The 19,812-nt window shown below is 39.7% G+C and overlaps 1 protein-coding gene across 4 annotated transcripts in view; it reads right to left on the bottom strand.

Annotated features, from left to right (window-relative positions):
* bsna (bassoon presynaptic cytomatrix protein a) overlaps window positions 1-17,922 on the bottom strand; it is a 197,605-nt gene extending 179,683 nt beyond the window's left edge. For all 4 annotated transcript variants that reach the window (XM_084721612.1, XM_084721613.1, XM_084721614.1 and 1 more), the window contains exon 1: window positions 17,565-17,922. In XM_084721612.1, the coding sequence (XP_084577738.1) occupies window positions 17,565-17,752 (188 nt within the window). In that variant the 5' untranslated portion in view covers window positions 17,753-17,922. The remainder of the gene's footprint in view (window positions 1-17,564) is intronic.
* Between the last annotated feature and the right edge of the window lie 1,890 nt (window positions 17,923-19,812).

Below are 19,812 nucleotides of genomic sequence, written 5' to 3'. Positions count from 1 at the left end.
CGAACCTCCACTCTGTCTGTAGGATGAAAATAAATTTAATTCTCTTTATGTCAGCTCGAGTTTTAGAGTAACTGCCTCCCAAAAGCGTCCCTTGGTGCATTTAGTCTGTATTTTGACTTTGGAGTAAAGGAGAACTTTTCATTCTAGTCCCACTAGAACAAAATTAGCATACAGTGAAAAACATTCTGATATTTCTCAAACATCTCGTTGCTGTTTCATTATTTGTCCTCTCTGACTGCTGGACTGAGAGAGAAACTTGATTTTCTCTGATAATTTCCCATCTGAATTGGACAAGAAAACACAGCAGCAGTTCAGCAAGCACACAATAAAGACTTTTTAGTCTGAGCTGAAGGATTCATACTGGTTTAATATGGACACAGTCCTGATGTAATGGAGTTCAGTTTGGCAATGATTGATTTGTGCTTTGGAGGTCAAAAGATAGCTGGACTCGAGGTTGCTAATACGGGGACCGCACTCTGGGTTAAGACATCATCCGATCTGGATCCAAATTTTATTTTTTATTTTTTATTTTTATTTTATTTTTCATTCCCAGCTCATCAGTTACCATGTCCCATGCAAACCCTAAACATGACTAAAATTTATAAGATACGTGACTTTCATCATACGAATTTCATCCTTAAGTCTCCTCAGTGACATCAAACATGGTCTAATTCTAAACTGTTTATAATATTAACCACGTTTAAAATGCTAGTCCATCAGTATGAGATAGAAAGGGTCATGGCAAAGCAGCATCTGTAGTTGACAGGCTGTGATGATAACAGCTGGTTGCTCATAGTGTCCTTTAATGTCATTAAAGGGTTAATATTAGAATAAAAAGATGCCCTGGCGCACTACATATAGACACTAAAAGGTACCTTGTGCAGCTGTACGAGATGCCGAAGAGGCGTCACAAAAGAAAGGATTCTTATAGCACTAGTTTAGTGACCCAAGAAACTAGTCAGCCAATCAAACCTGTGCATTCTGATAAGCATATTTCAACTCCAGTAAGATACACTCACACAGGGGAGAGACGAGAAGAGAAACAACGGTTGGAGAAATAAATCAGAGAAAGTCAGAGGAAAGTAATTTCATAGGGCCTGCTCGAAAAAGAGAACACTGAACTGGAGGGGTAATAATGAGAACTCTAGTAATAAATAATTGTTTTTTTCTCATTTCAAGTGAAGTAGTTGTTGTGTTTTAAAATAAAATGCATTACAGAGAGCTTTTGAAAATGTGCATCTTAATAGAAAAGTGCCTCATTTTTGAAAAATTTAATGAAAAGAGTAGCTTTTTCTTTTCAGTCCTTTTCGTTAAAGGATCAGTGTGTAGGATTTAGTGGCATCTAACGGTGGATTTCAGATTGCAAAGACTTAATCTCTCCCCCGTTTCAAGCATGGAGGAGAACCTACAGTGGCCACAAAAGTCACACAAAATGCAAAAGGTCCTAACGAAAACCAGTGTTTGGTTTGCCTGTAGAAACATGGCAGTGCAACAACTCCATGGAAAAGGAGCCGTGCTGCCTGTAGATGTAAAAGGCTCATTCTGTGGTAACAAAAACACAATAATTCTTCATTTCAGGTGATTGTGCACTATTGAAAACATACTTCACATTCCATTTCTGCCATCTTACATCTTAAAACTTACACACTGGACCTTTAACTCCATTTCACACTTAACAGTCTCAATTTTATTTTTTAATTTTCATTATTATTTATAATCCCTCCAGTTCATTGTGAAAACAGCAATAAACATGGCTGACTTGTACTTTTTATTTGATTTAACAGTCAGCTGTTGTATGTAGTCAACAGATGTTGATACAACTAGTTTTCTTCAGTATATATGGCACTGAATTATAATGGAAGTTAGACATTATGATGTTTCAGATCTTTACTTGAGGAAATTGTCTCTAACTGATCCTCTTTGAACTTTAATTGAAGATCTATACATCGAGTATAAATGAGGGTATAATTTGGGTTAAAAAGTAAGAGGTCTGCAAAAAATTAAAAAAAAATATTCAATCAGTCCTTATTGAGAGGATTTGTTCATTAAAAAAATGTATGTAAATACTTTTGTAAGATCAGGAAAAGATGTAACTGATGAAAGCTCATGATCTCAAAAGCCTAACGCTAAATTCAGACACATCAAAAGTAATATATGTTTATTTGAGCCAATAGCTCAGCAAACAAATAGTCTCTGATGGTGAGATAGGATCTTAATGATGTGGTTTGAGGGGTTATTAAGGAACATGAACGATGATTAAGCTTTGAATGGCTCTTTTTTTGGCCTTGAAGCAGCAATCAGTAAGTTCTGGATAGGAGAGATTTTCTCTAAAAAAAAAAAAAAAAGGCAGATGTTTCAGCACTAGGAGGTTCTGAAGTGGAAAACAGGAACTAAGTAAATTATTTCCTTACATAAAAAAGAAGTAATGTTTTGGTCTTATAATGGAGAGCAGATTAACAGTGTCTAAATCCTCAAAAGCCGTGTTTGACCCAGTGGTAAACACAGTACTAATACTGTTTAAGGTGAGAGCACCCCACCCTGACATCACGGTGGAAACCTGCAGTGCTGGCTGAGGTGGTGGAGGCAGTGCTGCACTTTGCTCACTACATGAGGTCGGGGCCGACTAGACTGGTGTCTGTTACAAATCCCCGCTGAGCCCTGGAAGAGGACGCAGCACTCTGGGACTGACAGCCAAAACCAGGAAGCCTCCATAATCTGGACTTTTGATCCTTCACTCGCAGAGATTTAAAGGGTGTGGCAAGTGCAGACCCATATATGAACTAAAAAAAAGCAAAACCACATTAACTTTTCATGCTAAACAAATTTGTGGCTAAAATATTGTGGAAACTTTGTCTTTTCCAAACAGGTCTACCCCAGAACTTCTGAGTATCAGACACCAAATAGAAGTATGCTGGTTGAACATCAAATTTTGAGAAGTTCTTATTTGTTGTACATTAACTCATTCATAGTTTACACATTCATTACCCTGAAAACTTGAAAATTAGCTTTGAAAGGTTTAAGTTTAGTTCTTCATTTCAAGCAAAAGTCTTTTGATTCAGGGTCCTTTCAATAAAGTTTAGCCTTGTTTTTGCTGGTACGGCTCAACTTGACTTGACTCTCTTTTGGTATCAAGTACTTTTCTTTTTCCACTGGATATAGTTCCCTGTCAGCGTAGGCAGGATTTTTAACTGATAGTCATGGCGAAGTCGCATGAAACTGCTGTGACAACATGACGCATGCAGCATCTGAAATCCCATACTAACATGCACCTTAGTACACAATTAGTATGTCTAAAGCCATAGTATGAAACCGTAAAAAAATGAAAAATAACATTAAAAAAATAATAAATTACAGTATGCAAGAACTTGCCGACATAAATATCCCACAGTGCAATGCAGTAGTGATGACAAACTCAAGAACATTACAGACAAAGGCAGACAGCGACAAAGACAGCTCTGGCATAACTTCATTATCACTTTTATTTAAACAGTAAGGTTTCAATTTGCTGGGTGTAATATATATTTTAAATTAGTTCTCTGTTCGCGTGGGTTACTATGGTTACATGTCTCCCACTGGCAGAGGCTCTCATGGAAGTGGCATGATGCCCGCTGAGCAATGGGTCCAACAAAATATATACTACATATCATATTGTTCAATATTCTTTTACATATGTTGAACGATTGTAAACATTTGAGATATGTAGTACATAACATGTGATTTGGGATGCATTCAAACACAAATACAGGAATAACGTAGGATATCGAGGGGATGGTGTTTGTGAATCAATATTATTATGTGTCTGTTTTCACAGGAAGGGGACAACTTTATCGCAGGAAAGGTTGAAGGCAGCGAGACAGAAGATGCAGAGAAAAGTTTAAGTTGGTGAAATCCCATCATTCTCTGTATGATACCAAATAGCCAGATTCTACTCAAAAATTTTTCCTCTGGAAAACAAACACAGAACGGTTCAAAGCAAGTGAAGCTGAACTATGTCATGTAGAGGAAATGAAATATTTGTAGGTGACTTGAAGATGGTTTCATTGCAAACATGAATCAAAATCAATTTTGTTTCACTTCACTGTTTCAGCGCCAGTCAGGGATGGGAAATGTCCAACCTTCAACTGTCTCACTTAGCCGAAGGGAGCAGGCAGATTAACTTTCACATCCCTGTCAGGTGAGCGCCTGAAGCTAACAAAGGACCAATGGTTCTACTCAGAGCTCCATCTGTATGAACAAGCCTCTCTCTGACAGTTGTTGTCCGACTTCAAAAAAGTCACACAGGTGAGTTGGCTTGTCGTTTTTTCATCTGCACATGTCGATCAGGCAACCAAAAAATACACCTGTGACATGACTGGCTGTCTGTGGGTCACTGTAGCACCTTGGGATATGATAGGCTGTTTGAAAGCCAGGAAAGGAGCACATGTGGGACTTGTCTATTAAATGATTGGCTTTCATGTGTCACTCATTAGAACGCTCCATTATTAAGAGATATCAGAATTCCTAACCCTGCCTACAAAGTTCTGATTGGTTAAACCTGCAGAGACAGATGTCAAAGGGCACAAGAACAGACCTGTATATGAACTGCCAATCAGAAACGTGGGCTGCACTTCAGAGGTCTGTTTCAGCCTGACCTCAGGTGTGTTATACAAGGATAGAGCAGTAAAATCGTAGAAAACTTCAGTGAGACGTTTGCGCACTACTGTAATATTACCTCGCCCTGTCTACATCTACCAGGACAAATTCCTACATTTTGTAACCACAGTTTTGTTTCTGTTTTCGATCTCCTTTTTAAAGAATGCGACAGATAATCCATTATCCGCCAGTGTCTTCCCTGTGATTCCACAGATTTCAGCCCTCGTCCTGCTCAGATAGCCGTATCGTTCCTGTTCAGTCTATTTCTGGGTTTCACTCATAAGCTCCGGCGACAGCATCTATTTGCTGAAAACTAATACTGTCTTGGGCTGTGATATTGTGCTTATTGCCATCTTATCTCCCGATGCAGCCACCCAAACACATTTAGTATTTGGAGGCTCCCGCAAACATGGCCCCTAGATAACAGGGCGTGTAAATATATAGAGAGCCACTGTCTGTCTGTCTCGCGCCCACTCTCTCGCGCATTGACAAACAAGCTCACACGCCCACAGACAGCAACGCACGCTCTCTTGTATCCGCTCACAGTCGCTCTCTCCAAAACGTCCACTTTAACTTTTGGAGGTCATTTGCAGAATGAGGTCAGTGAACCTTCAGGTGATTCAAGATGGTGACTAAGAATCTGCTCACTGTCTTTTCTCGTAGGAGTCGACCTACAATCTCAGCCCAGGAATGAAAACACAAAGTATTTACAGCGATGAGATCACATTTGGGAACAAAAGCTTGAGACAAAATGGGCTGTCTTGTTTTTGTCTCAAGCTGTCTTGTTTTTTTTTTTATTTTAGTAAGATGAAACCTGCTGCGGTGTCGTCTTCAGAAACCTTGAGTCGTTAGTCTCTCTGCAGGAGTTTGTTGTTTCTGTGTGCATTTTATTCTTTATTTCTGCTCATTCATATGTAGGCTATAATGTATTTTTCCTTGTCATCTCATTGTTTTTGTTTCTCTCTGCACTGTAAAGCACCTTGGAACAACTTGGTTGTGTTTAAAAGAGAAATCTGTAATATATTTACTGCAATAAATCATAAAATTACATATGTCATCAATGGAAACATTTGATGTTAAAAGACTCGCTTCTCGGACAACAACAATGGTAATTTTATTTTACAATTTATGCTGAAAGACTAAAACGTACCTCAATAAGTATGAAAAAAATCTGATACCACAAACCTTCAGACAATGGGAGAAAATTAAAAACACACTAAAACCTATTAGAAAATAACAAGATTTAAGAATAAATAAATTAATTAATAAAAAAATTGCCATCTTATGGCTTTATATTGACTTTTTGTACAGAAATTCTCTCTGAGAGATGTAAATGTCTCAGAGACTCTGTGGTTAAATGTCTTCGACAGGTTTATATAAAGTACCTGCTTTAACGTGTGTCACATACTTTTCTGCATAAAACAGCAACTATTTAAAAGTTAGTAAAAGACCAAAACCACACATTATTGTCGCTGCTCATTTAAAGAAATATACAGTATAAATTTTAAAGTAATTAAGTCTTCTTTGCTGAAGTTTTAAGATGTGTCCCTTAAAACGCTAACATACTTTATGCTATGTGTAACTTGACATTTCCAAAGAATCAGGTGATGAACTGATCACTGTGATGGACTGTGTGTCTCAAACCGACTGACTATTAACTACACTAAGTATGTCAAGATAAAAGGCACAGACCAGTGTCTTATAAGTGCAACTGAGAGCTTTGGGGTGAAAAATTATGCTATTTTAGGCACAAAATGTGGCCACAAGAGAAATCCAACTGTTTACTGCAAGTCACAGATCTTTCCCCTAGAGGAAGTGAGAAGAATATTCAAATTTTGTTTTTTGCTTAAGCCGCCAGAAAGGCCAAGAGGTTCAGAGATTTGCACTGAAAAAATACACATATTCAGAATTAATTTGCATTTTGTTGTTGGCGTGTGACACCAGTGTAAATCCAGTTTTGTTGAGTCTCATGTCTTTAATTTCATTGTCACATGGTCCTCTGTGACTTGACTGAGCTCAATTAACTCTCCCAAAAGACGAATGTCAACAGATGCGTTTTCCCCTTTTAGTGCCTAGTCCACCATAGTTTGACCATATATGGGAGAATTCACATTAATGATAAATCTAGAAGGCAGTTTCACTGGCTTCAATTCATTTTTAAATGTGTTTACACCAATTGTCCATCATATTTGAAACAGTTTTTGATTCCATGCAACTCTTCATATTCACTTGGGCAAATGCAGTATCCATTTTTCTTTGTTCCTAGAATTTTTGAGGAAGTTGGACGTAGGTCTTTCCAATACGAAGCTCCGTCTGACTTTTTTTTTTTTTTTTTGAGATTTGTTACCTCTTTCCACTGCTTCGGGACTTCTTTATACTGTCTTCCCAAAACAACCTGCTCATGTTTTTAATTTCCAGTAATGAAAACTCCGCTCTGTGCTGATATTATTGTTTTTTTATTCAGGTCATGATATCCAATTCCAATTCTCTTGTGCATCAGCTGAGGGTAGGGGGTGTGGGTGGGAGGGTGAGCGAGATGTTTGTATTTGTGTATTTGTTGTCTATGTTTGTTCTGTAATGCTGTTTTGTCTGTATGGTTTGTTTTTTTTTATCTGTGTCTACAGGACCCCCTCGAAAATGAGATGCTACATCTCAAGGGGCTATCCTTCAATAAATTCAAATTCAAATGATAATGACATACAATTGAACATTTTAAAAGTTTATGAATATTGGCCTTTTTTCCTGTTTCACTTTTTTCAGGATGATATTGAGTTTAATACCCCTGGGCTAAATGGTCAAAAATGTATTAACATATCTTACAATTTCACTCTTCCCTAATGTTTAAATACCTATTGATCAATTTGCCAGTGGCAGCAGGTTCCAGTCCTGTGTTTAGAAATTTGATGGTATTGTGTCTTTAGAGCATATTCAGTTGACCACCGGCTTTTCTGCTGTTACCGAGTAAAGAAGCCAAGCTTTGGTGTTGGATAAAAAGAACACACCAGCTCAACCAAACACCCAGCTGCAAACCCTATGTTGCCAACAATGCATCTGTTCATTTACTAGTCTACATTTACTCACCATCGCACCCAATAATTTTGTACCTCGCTGTCGATTTCAACAACAAAAGGCTAAAAGACGGCCTGTAATCAGCCCACTCAGCACATCACAAACTGAATTGTATCAGCGTTTGTCCCTCTGCTGATGTGAGAAAAGAAAAAAAAATCATGTCACTCCGAGCAGGACTGTCAGCAAAAAGCCCTGAACATTCACACTGAACACAGCGGTGACAGGCTGCTGCTTTTGTGGAAAAGGTGAAAAAAACACAGCCACACTAAAACACACATACACACGTCCTCCATGCATGCCTCTCTGCGAAGTGAAAATTGGTCTGTGTTGGTGTAGCATGTCAGAAAAACGATAAAATACAACAACAAACTCAATGTTCACACACTTTCTCTCTCCAACGCACTCACATATTCACACACTCCCACACAAGCAGTCTCTCTGTCTTACTTACACACGGCTTGATAAGTGTGTGTATAGGGAATAAATTGCTGGAGGTCGCAAGTCATCGAGCAGCTCTTCACAGTTACTGATCATATACACAGTACAGTACAAACAAGTATTCATGCATAACACGTTCATAGACACACACTGACACACACAAATGTACACACAGCCCCGCCTGTAAATGACAAATACGCCTGCAAACATGAGTGTGAGTTGAGTCAGATGTAAAGTGAACACGTGATGCCGCAGCAAGTGAAGGGTCTGCTCCATACGTGCTGTAGATCTGAGGGTCTCTCACTCATTTCTTTGGTTTTTAAACAATCTGGATATCAGTGCTCTTCATCCTTCTCTTATATTCTCCATTTTTCACATCACATTCTTACCACATTACTTGATTTCTGTTTTTTAGTTTTACTTTTTTGTCCGTTGTACATCTGTGCACTCTCCTTCATTATCGCTCTCTCTCTATTTGGCTGCGAATGAGGCTCCATCTGTACATCCAGTTCCCTTCCTGTGTATTCCCTTTTATAGCCTGGGAACCAGACGAATCTGCAAGCTCATGTTTTATGTGCTCTGGCAGATACGTCTGGCCCCCTTCCTGTTCAGACAGATTTCCACCCATGCTGGATCTGTTTGGGCCAATCACAACCCTTTATCTAAAATGAGCAGGTTCGATAGGATGGCTGTACAAAGGAGCACAACATTATTGGCTGTTGAGTCTTTATGGTAAACAATAAAGATGGCTGCCACTGATATGGAACTCACATACTTTCATGTCAGTAATTAACCAACTTGACGGTATATTTTCTCTAAAGGAAGAACAATTAACTGCACTTAAAGCTTTTGTTGATAAGAAAGATGTGTTTGCCGTAACTCCTGCGGGATTTGGTCAGTTTAATTTACCGACTACACTGTGTCACACATTTCATTGCTGTGATTGGTTGTAGCTGTATCCGTCTGGCCCTTGTCACTCTGTGCTCCAATGACAGTCGAGCAGGCTGGGTACCTTGGTTGACTTTCTCCTTTCCTGTTTCCTGTACTTAGATATGCTTTGTGCTGGGTTAAAAGACATTGCTGAGCATCTTAAATTAGGTAATGTTAAGAACACCTGAGCAAACAAGCCAGCTAATCTGTATCAATCCTTAGTGGGATAGTTAGCCAGTGTTTTTCTAATATTAGCCAACTTAAGATGTGACTATATGTCGTTTTACAGGAAAAGGAGAAAGTTGCCCAAGGCACCAAACATGCTCAGCAGCATGGAGCAAAAAGGGGCGGGACTTAGGACGGGTAAATTGTGTGCAGAGGCATAACTCCCCTTGGAAATGAAAATGAAAATTTTAGACGCATTTGTGAATTGGTCTGGCTGCACCAAAGCTATTTGATCTGTGAAGTCCAACTTCCACTTTCCTATTTAAACTTCTCCTCAAATTGGAGAATACTTTATTTGCATGGCTTTGATTAAATATTGTTTTGTGGTGCAAAATTTGTTTTAGAACATCTATGTTGACAGCACAAGCAACCAAAGCAAAGCAAAATGGAAAAACGATGAAATTTAATTCTAGATGAGACAACACTTATGATGCCATTTTTTGTACCGTCCTCACCCAGAAAAAAAAGACATCAAACATCGTTACATATTTTGACCTCTTGTGAATACTGACTGCTGCCAATCAGCAACAAAGAAACAAAGGAAGTAGCGTGATGTTGTTATGTCACCACAGAAGGTCGGAGTGGGTGGATGTGTCAACAAAGCTTACGAGTTTGAAACTACAGCAAATTACTTTCAATAGATGACATAGGATCTTCAAGGGGAACTCCTGCTATTTTAAAATCAAAGTCTGTTTAGATCTTGGGAAGTCCGGTTGCATATGTGAAAAAGTTACCTCAAGTGATGTCACCTGAGTCAATGTCGGTTGGGGCTGAAATGAAAAGAATCAGGTGTGTGGAGTCAGAAAGAAGAGAGCTTACCACAGCTCTGTAGCTTGCTCCTCATGTCTGCTTGAAGCTAGTATCTCAGCACCAGCTGCTACTAGCATAACACACCTGAGTCTGTGAATGACTGTTGGGCATGGAATTGCATTGTGGGTAATCGGGTTTTAACAAGGAATGAGAATGTATGGAATAAAACAGATGACATATCTGGGCCTGCTGTAATGACTTTGGAGAACTCATTTAACCAAGATGTTTGGTCCTTTTGGAAGAGAATGACAAACAACCTGCTTTGTAATTTTGGTTGGAAGATTTGTTGTTGTTTTTTTTTTATTTATGATGCCCATTCTTTGCTTTACGATATAGTTATGAGAAAGATTGTGATTATGACAAATAAGCTGTAGTTAGGGAATGATTAGGGTTAGTAGACCAAAACAGACAATAAAGGTTAATGAATCATCATGGTTACCATTAATACAAACCCAAACATTAATTAAAAGTCTGTGACACCAACCCAAATTCCACAACCCAGATGTCTGTTCAGCACTGTTTTAATGCGTTGCACTTCTGGACGGGCTTCATCCATGAATAATAAGGCTGTGTTATCTCATGCAGGACTACGGCTGGTATGAATGTGGCCTGACTTTCAGCCTTGACGTAAATTGTGAGGTGTGGAATTGTCCAGTACAAATGTAAATCAGAGGCACACTGCTGGCTGCACTGAGGATGGAGCTGAGCTTAGTGTGCCTAAATTCACTGTGCCAACAATTCATATGCAGGTACAGAAATCCAAAATCATTGAAGACATTGCTTTACCCTCTTATTTAGTCTGATATGAATAACTGTGTTAAAATCAAACTGAAATAATTTATATCTGAGTGGGTTTAAAATCAGATTTAACTGTTTTCCTGGTGATATAATGCATTTTGTTTATATTGCTGGTTGTTCCTGGGTTATCCCTGACTGGAAGTAACAGTTCTATTCACCTTTTGATTTATCACTGCCCCATCACTCCCTCCCCCCTTCCTGCATCCCTTTAGGTTTTATCCCATTGTACAGCCGACTACACTTGATCTATTTCCACTGGCCTCTAGTGCTCCTTCTGTTCACTTCCTTCTGCTTTCTCTCTCTCTCTCTCCTCCTCTTACCTCTCACTCTCAGTATCTCTCTTTTTCCTTATCTGTGCTCCCATACCCTATATAGCACTGAGGTTGTATCTCATCGTAAAGGCAGAGCCATTTATAGGCTGCTGGTTATTGGCTGAAAAGGGGGCGGGGAGGGAGAGAGGGAGATAGAGGGGCAGGGATTCTGTCAGAAGGAGCTAATGTGCAGTATGTGTGCAGAGACAGTGATCTCAAGAGGAGCGACAGCATCAGTTTCAGTAATGACCCAAAATGACATGTTTACTTTCAAGTGACAAAGCCCTGTAGGGTCCATAGTAATTATGACGAGAGCAAGGGAGGAAGTGAGGATATGTTAGTTTAGAGCAACAAAGAGCAGCGTTGGGAGGACGTGGATGAATGGGTCAACAAAATATTGGTCTTTAACACTAGACACTGCAGTTGGTTTCTTGTGTCCAACTGACAATTTATAACAGTAACTATGACAGCAAATTGCTTATTTCAAAGGATTATCTAGCAGCCAGGTTGTAGATTGCAATCAACAGAATTCAGTGTGCCTCACCCTCCCCTTCCCAACGTGTAGGAGAACCTACAGTGGCTGCAAGACTCACAAAAGGCCCCCCCTAAAGCCAGTGTTTGGTTTGTCCATTCTGGGCTACTGCAGAAACATGGTGGTGCGACATGGCGGCCTCTGTGGGACAGATCCCACTGTAGATATAAATTGCTGATTATAAGTTATCGTAAACACAACAATTCCTATTTTCAGGTGATTATACACTAATAAAAAATATACTTGGAATATACATGAATATATTTCAGTGTAAATTTAACTAAATTTTGAACATCATACGACAAAGCTTGTGCAGTCATGTTTTTATCATCTAAGAAATATTTCAAAAATACGTTCTACACTATCTTTTAAAGACACAGAAACCATTTTACATGCTTTTATCTCATCACGCCTGGATTTCTGCAACAGCCTTTTTACCTGCCTGAACCAAAAATCTATTAACAGACTTCAGAATGTTCAAAACTCAGCTGCCAGACTTTTAACCAGAACTAGGAAACATGATCATATCACTCCTGTTTTAGCATCTCTACATTGGCTCCCTGTATGTTTTAGAATAGATTTTAAGATTTTACTGATGACTTTTAAAGCTCTCAATGGCCTCGCACCCCCATATATCTCTGACCTGTTAGTACCTTACACTCCACGACGTACCTTGAGATCCTCAGGCAGAGGTCTCTTGTCTGTTCCACATGCCCGGCTGAAAACTAAAGGGGATAGGGCCTTTTCAGTCAGGGCCCCAAAGCTCTGGAACAAACTGCCTGAGGAAATTAGGACAGCCGAGTCAGTGATCTCCTTTAAATCTCTTCTTAAGACATACCTTTATCGGAGAGCCTTTCCTGATTTTATCTAAACTTGAACTGTTGTGCACTGCTTTTCTTAAAAATGTTTTTACATTCCTATTCTTGCTCTGTACCATCTTATTTTAACCTGTTTGAGTTGTTGTGTGACACTTGATCCTGTCTGTTTTACTTTGTTGCCTTTGTGAAGCACTTTGTAATGTGAATTTTGAAAAGTGCTCTATAAATAAAGATTATTATTATTATTATTATTATTATTTGAATATTACATTCCATTTCTGCCATATTCTGCAGATAGAACTTACACACTGGACCTTTAACCCAAACCATGATCTCTTCAAGTTATCTTTGTGTCTGAACTTAACCAAATTTTAACCACAGCATTGCCACACTATAAAAAAAAAACAGCAACTAGGTCTACAAGCAGTTAGTGGTTGTGTAGACGAAGCCAGATATATCATAAGCCTCTGTGCCTTACAGCTCTACTGTTGAGAAAAAATTAAAAACACATTTATCAAAAACATCATCATGGACATGGACACTGTTTATTAGTTTATTTTGAATCAAGTTAATATACAATGTCTGGCTGACTAAAGGCTGATTTATAGTTGTATGTAGGCTCCACACAGAGCCTGCGCAATTGCATTTCTACTTGTGCACTGGTGTGTCTGCGTCGCTCTGTAATTGCACAGTGTTAAGCTTCGACTGAAACTGGATCACGTTGCAGTTGGAGCTAATAAATGCTGAACAACGGTTACTTATCAGGCAGTGTTTATAATGTGGTGAAGAGGAGTCAAATGTACATATCTATGGACTTCCTTAGCACAGGAGCACCTGGAAATGTGTCGGAGGAAATGCGATGCTACCAAGCGGACCAATCACATTTGTTGTGGTCTGTGTTCCTGTGACGTGTAGTTATGTTCCTGGTGCACTTCAGAACTCAATGCAGGAATATACACTTCAATATATTTAAGAGAACCACATTTGTCCACAGCTGAAAATAGTCTCCAAAAGTGTACAGTTTACTCCTGTTCTATTAACTTTTGCTAACAACGACAGTGCCCAGGTGTTTTAGACAATACCTGAGCCATTTTATAGTGCAATTTTAAAGATTTACATGCTCAGTAGGAATAATGGGCTTGGGACTGAGAGCCACAGACACTGAAAGACAATTGGAAAGCACTGGGAGACAGATTAACACATTGTCAGTCTGTGTTTTTCTATTAGGTTTTAATGACAATGGGAAAAATTTGAATGATAGCAGAAAAACAAACACACTTTTGCCCTCATAAGGAGCACAAAATAATAACTGAGGGGCATGTTAATTTATAGGAAGAGAGTAAGAGAGAGTGAAAGGAAAACTATAGCGTGGGAATGCGCAGAGATTGAGTGCAAAGCAAAGAAAAGCAATAGAATGAGAGAGAGACAAAGAATGGGAGACTGGAGAAAAGAGGATGAAAGAGGACATCCACTCTCCTACATAAAGAATGCAAGTGTGCAGAGTATATAAGGAGAGACAGAGAGGAAAGATGTGTAGATAGAGGAGGAAAAGCGAGCGGCAAACCCTGCGAGTGTGCAGAGGAGACAGGGAGCGAGAGAATGATAGGAGCAGGCAGTGAGGCAGAGCAGTGCAGGAAAGGGAGGGAGTGAGTGTGTGAGTGTGTGAGGGTGAGGGGAGGGGGAGAGCAAACACGCTCTGCACGTGATTCAATCTGTTCACATGGCCTTGTATTACGCCGTTATAAATACTTAATGTGAGGCGGTGCACACCGCAAAAAAATCCTTGCCTGTTAGACTCAGAATGAATTTGAAATGTGGGTGGCGATTTAGAGGTTTCAAAGCAGGAGTGCAGAAAACACCACGTTTTTAAAAAACATAATAAACTACATCAGTGTGAATCCCCTAAGCAGAGCGATACAGAGATAACTCATCAGAGCATGTTCAGCTCTGTTGTCGTTCATCTGAAGTGAGCTGAAGCTGTCATCTGCTCTGTGAGTCCCTGCGTTACATAATGATGGATAGGCCTGTGCTGCTCCGCTCCTCTCTCCTGCAGAGGCATGAATCAAACCCGCCATGTGTCCTAAATATAACCCTGGTGTGTGTGTGTGTGTGTGTAGGCCAGCTGTAGCCCTACTCATTACTACTCGGCAGTATTTTCACAAAACGTCAACCTGATTAGGTCTCGGTATGGCAGCCTGGCTGCAGGAGGCTTTTATGGATGAGGTGGTACAGTAAGTTGGGATGCTACACAAAGAGTGTGTGTGTGTGTGTGTGTGTGTGTGTGTGTGTGTGTGTGTGTGTGTGTGTGTGTGTGTGTGTGTGTGTGTGTGTGTGTGTGTGTAGCATCAGCATTATCTTGCAGCTGCAGATGTGGTGCTGTATGGGTGAAATCTGTATGTGGTAGCAGGATGACTGTACTGTGCAGCTGTTGCAGATGTTATGTCAAGTTATGTTAGGACACAGCATGTTATGGTGTTTGGTTATGTCATGCATTGTGTGGTAAAACTTCTAACCTGTTCTTCAATACAAATACATACACTTTCATATAATTGATCTTGGAAAACGCTGACACTCACTATCAATAATACAGTGAGAACAGGGTTGCAGATATTTTGATGACAAAAAAACAAACAAGTCCATGATTTGTATCATATGGTAAAAAAAAAAAATCATATCACAATTATTTTAACAGATATTATGATGCGTTGCATTTTTATTTTCACTGAAGAAAAAATAATTAAAATCATAGTGAAAATACTGGGATGAGATATTGACAGATACTGGATCTTTGGAGTTGAGGCCAATTTCAATTATTGATATATTAGCCAATATTCTTTATTTTTATGTATAAAATCCAACATGCCATCAGGACATTGAAACAGTCACTTTTCACTGGTATTTTTAATAAATATAAATAACTATTTTAAAAAAAAACCCACAAAGACTTGAATTAAGAAAATAATCAAATATACATAAAATGCTGCCAATAAAATAAAAATAAAAAAACAATCTGTATTATATTCTGTGAAAACAATAAGTATTGGTCAACATATACGCTAATACCGATAAAGACCAATATAACTGTGCTAGACCAATATCAGACCAACAATACTGGTTTGGTCATAGGTGTCATTAACATCAGGGACCCTGGAGACATGTCCTCACCATTTTCTGAAATGAACAATTTTGTTCCTATCACTTTTTTGAAGCAACATTTATTTTAAAAAAATGTTGTGAAAATTAACTTGCACCAAAAAAAAACTTAACTAACAAATTAGAACAGAATAGTTTGTTTGTACAAATGAAGAAGACATACAATGAGTCATGATTGCTGTGGCCAGGGGTGTTTCTAGAGGGGAGTCTATGGGGGTCCCTGACTGCCTGAAGGGCCAACCTGTTATCATTATGTATGATTTGCTATCTGTCCAGTTTCAACAAACTCTTTGATGAGTATTTTTGGATGCGCATTGTTTTCTACTTTCCTACTTTCATTTTTTACAAGGTAAATTTATTTATTGATCATTTTAAAATACAGAGTAATGTTAATCCCTATTGACAAACACAAAAAAAATCACAAAAAAAATATATATATATCCGACAAATGAGTAAATAAAATATAAAATATAATATAAAAAACTTTTTCATTGTGGAATGGGCCTGAGGGGAGAGGTATAATAGAGGCATTGTTTCATTTTGAGGACTAAAGTATGCTTCATATTATATTTGTATGGTGTCACTCTGTTGTGGTGTTCTTGGTAAGAAAATTAAATGATATGAGAGGTGCTAAATGAATGCTATTCTGACATGTGGGCATGCATGTCCTACAAATCAGTGCTCTGGTCAAAAGTCTCTGGACACGCCCCTGTCCATGCCATTTTGATGCAATGTTATGCAATTTTTCTATATTCGCATATATAACATAAATACAGATGCTGAAGACTATTCGTCTGCATGAGCCTTTACGTCCCCACCACTTATGAGGAAAGTGGCACCACTGGGTTTAGCAGTATGTGTATGGCACAGTAGTAGGCTTTCGTTTTACTCGGTTTGGTTTCACACGGTACGGTACGGTATGGTATGGTATGGTACGGTATGGTATGTCAGTAGGCACTATCGATCTGTCAGACGCCTCCACGACCTTAACAGGAAACGTTTGCGCTGCTGATAGTACCAGTACTACACACACACATCACCATCATCATCATCAAACACACGCCTACAGAGCAAGGCAAGCCCCTTCACGTACAAACACACTCGCACACATGCATGCACGAACACACACATTCACCAGCACCCCCCCTCCTCTCCTCTCCTTTCCTCGCCCATGCGGAAACAAGCATCACATCTCCACACAAACCACAAAAAAACACGTCCCCGTGGTCACGTTTGATTTAAAAAAAAAAACGACACGCTTTAAAGTCGCAGCTCTCAAACGATAATCGAAAAAAAAAGACGATTGAGACGTGTCCCATGCAACGCACTACGCCAAAGCACAACCAGAGCTGGAGGAAGGAGGAAATACTATGACAGCACATGACACCACCGCGGAATAAAATCACAGCCGTAACATAGAGCACCACACAGGCGGGTGGTTTGTGGTTGTAAGCCACCTTAACATGCAATGTCAAACCTATTTTAGGAAACCAAGGCAAGGCATGTTCAAATGAGTCGTTCATGTTGCAGCCTGTGTCGCTTCAGCACCGCGGACAGCTCTCTGCTGTTTTTTCGTTTTTCAGCGGGATGTCACTCCTCTCCTGTTAATAACACTCCATCATATGTTCACATATCCTCCTTAGAGGGGGAAAACACTGTGTAACATCCTTTAAATCCCCTCCCCTGACCTAACCACATCTGCTCTAGTGTTTTTATCAATCCACACACACACACACACACACACACACACACACACACACACACACACACACACACACACACACTGAGCTGTAGTAAACCCAGAGCCCCATTCACCCGAAACACCACCACCACCGCTGCTGCTCCTACCTCGTCATTCCCATCCCGGGGCCTCCGACTCCCATCCCTCCCCCGGCAGCGGCTCCGTTCACCGGCTTCATGTGCTGTCCCGCCCCGGCTCCCGCCGCGGGTCCACCGGGCATCACTGACCCCATCATCCCCGCGGCTCCCGGCTCACCGGGCTGCCCGCCGCCCTCCATGCTCGCTTCGTTCCCCATCTCGGTCTCTGGTCAGGAGACGGGAGGGAGGTGGAGAAAGGTGTCAGGTCAAATCGGCGGCTGTTGCTGTTATATCGCTATGTTATCTTGTTTTTTTTTCCAATTCTCAAAAATGGGGAAAAAAAAGGAGGAGAGAAAACTGGGAGAGCGAACTCAGCGTTGCTCTTCCATCACCGCCATCATCATCATCATCAGCTTCAGCACCAGTGAGGCTGCCTCCTCCTCCTCCTCCTCCTCCTCCTCCTCCTGACGTGGTGACGGGAGCGCGCATGTAGCGCGGCCACGGTGAGAGAGGAAATAAAAGCGTGAGAGGCAGGCGAGAGAAAGCGAGATTAGATTAGATTAGATCAGAGTTAAATGAGCCCCGTGGGGCAGATTGGGTCGCAGCAGCAGCAGCAGCAGCGAGATTTGGATACAGCGATAAATGAAAAAGAAGGGAACGCTCTGACCTCCAGCTGGAGGCCATCAGGAGGAAAAAACACACAAATATAGACAGAAAATTCAATTATATTTCTCAAGAAGGTATTCAGGTTGTTTTATCCCTGAATATTACCTCCCTCTGTTCATATTACTGGTTTGAGTTTGTGTTTATTTACTGTAATGTCTTCAGTGAAACAGATTTATGCAGGCATATAAACTGGATAAACTCATTTTAGTCTCCTCATCCTTGACTGTAGCAATAAAGTTAAACTAAATCAGCCAGGAGACAAACACATGTAAAGACAATACACAAGTTTAAAGCTGCTACACTGAACTTTAATATTTTGTTGATTGTAGATGCCCCTGTGGACAAAAGCGCTGGTGTTTCCATCACAATAACTACAAAAAAAAACTACAAAAACTAAAGTACGCCTCAGTGTGAAATGTAAACACACAGGCTCTTTTCAGGTGATTTCATGTAGAATCCGACCCAGTGGCAGAGGCATGGCCCTATTATAATGTAGGTCCTCATCAGTAATAAACTGTTTCATGCACTTAAAACACATTATAGTAGCTTTAAAGTAATGTTGATTTCCAAGATATGACATTACAATTACATACATTATTATTATTTACAGTTACTCATTGTAGTATGGTGCACATTTGTGAAGGTATTTCTTACATTATGTATTGTATTGTTAGATTGTTTTGTTTATATATTGCAGTAAAATGTACACATTTTTACATGTTATTTCTCTTCTTCTCTCTCTCTCTCTCTCTCTCTCTCTCTCTCTCTCTCTCTCTCTCTCTCTCTCTCAGGCTGTCGCTGCTGCTGATGCTGAGGAGTAGAGAAGTGGAGAGAGAAGGAGAAGAGGGAGGGAGCTACAGTGTGCGTGCGCGTTCACATGACACTTTCTCACTTAAAGAAGGGCATGAGGAGTGACGTGAACGCGCAGAGGCGTCAGGAAGGATCGACTGCACCGGCGCGTCACGTGTCCAAAAACATTTCATGGTGTTACACACCTGCTGGGTGCTCACTCTCTATTCAGCATGGACAGAATTTCCTCCTGCTAATACACATTAATTGTCCGGAAAATGTTTATTTGCTGAATCCGATAAGTTGGAGGTTGACTACATTTGGACAGGCTTATGCTTTATGTGTATTTTAAAAGTTGAGTTTATAGGGAATATTCCAAGTTCCAAGAGAAATCCAAATAATACATTAGATGGAAAGCTATTTCAATATTTTTTATATATAACTTTAAAAAAACAGCTAAGCATATAGACTGCCAATATAAAAGTTAATTCTGCCATATGTATAGGACATATAGAGGATTTAAATGTCATTTCTCTCAGACAGTGGTGTGGGTATATGTACTAAAACAAGACAACAAGGGCTAAAAATACCAAAAAAAAAAAAAAAAAAAAAAAAAGCAATTACAATGTTTAGTTACCCAGGCTGTAATAAGGCAAATGAAGAGCGGAAAAAACTGTAGAGATAACAAGGCAATGGTAAAGGACAAAAAGTATAAAGATGAACTGTAATGAATAATTATAGTGCAAATAGAATAATTATAGTGTAAAATCAATGTATCAGTTGCATATTTCATTTTGGTCAAGCAGGAGAACTCAACACTATG

The sequence above is a fragment of the Lutjanus erythropterus genome, chromosome 6, assembly GCF_056507025.1.
Source record: "Lutjanus erythropterus isolate fLutEry1 chromosome 6, fLutEry1.hap2, whole genome shotgun sequence".
NCBI lineage: Eukaryota > Metazoa > Chordata > Actinopteri > Lutjaniformes > Lutjanidae > Lutjanus > Lutjanus erythropterus.
The sequence above is the reverse complement of the archived record's forward strand: the minus strand, read 5'-3'. Positions and strand labels throughout refer to the sequence as shown.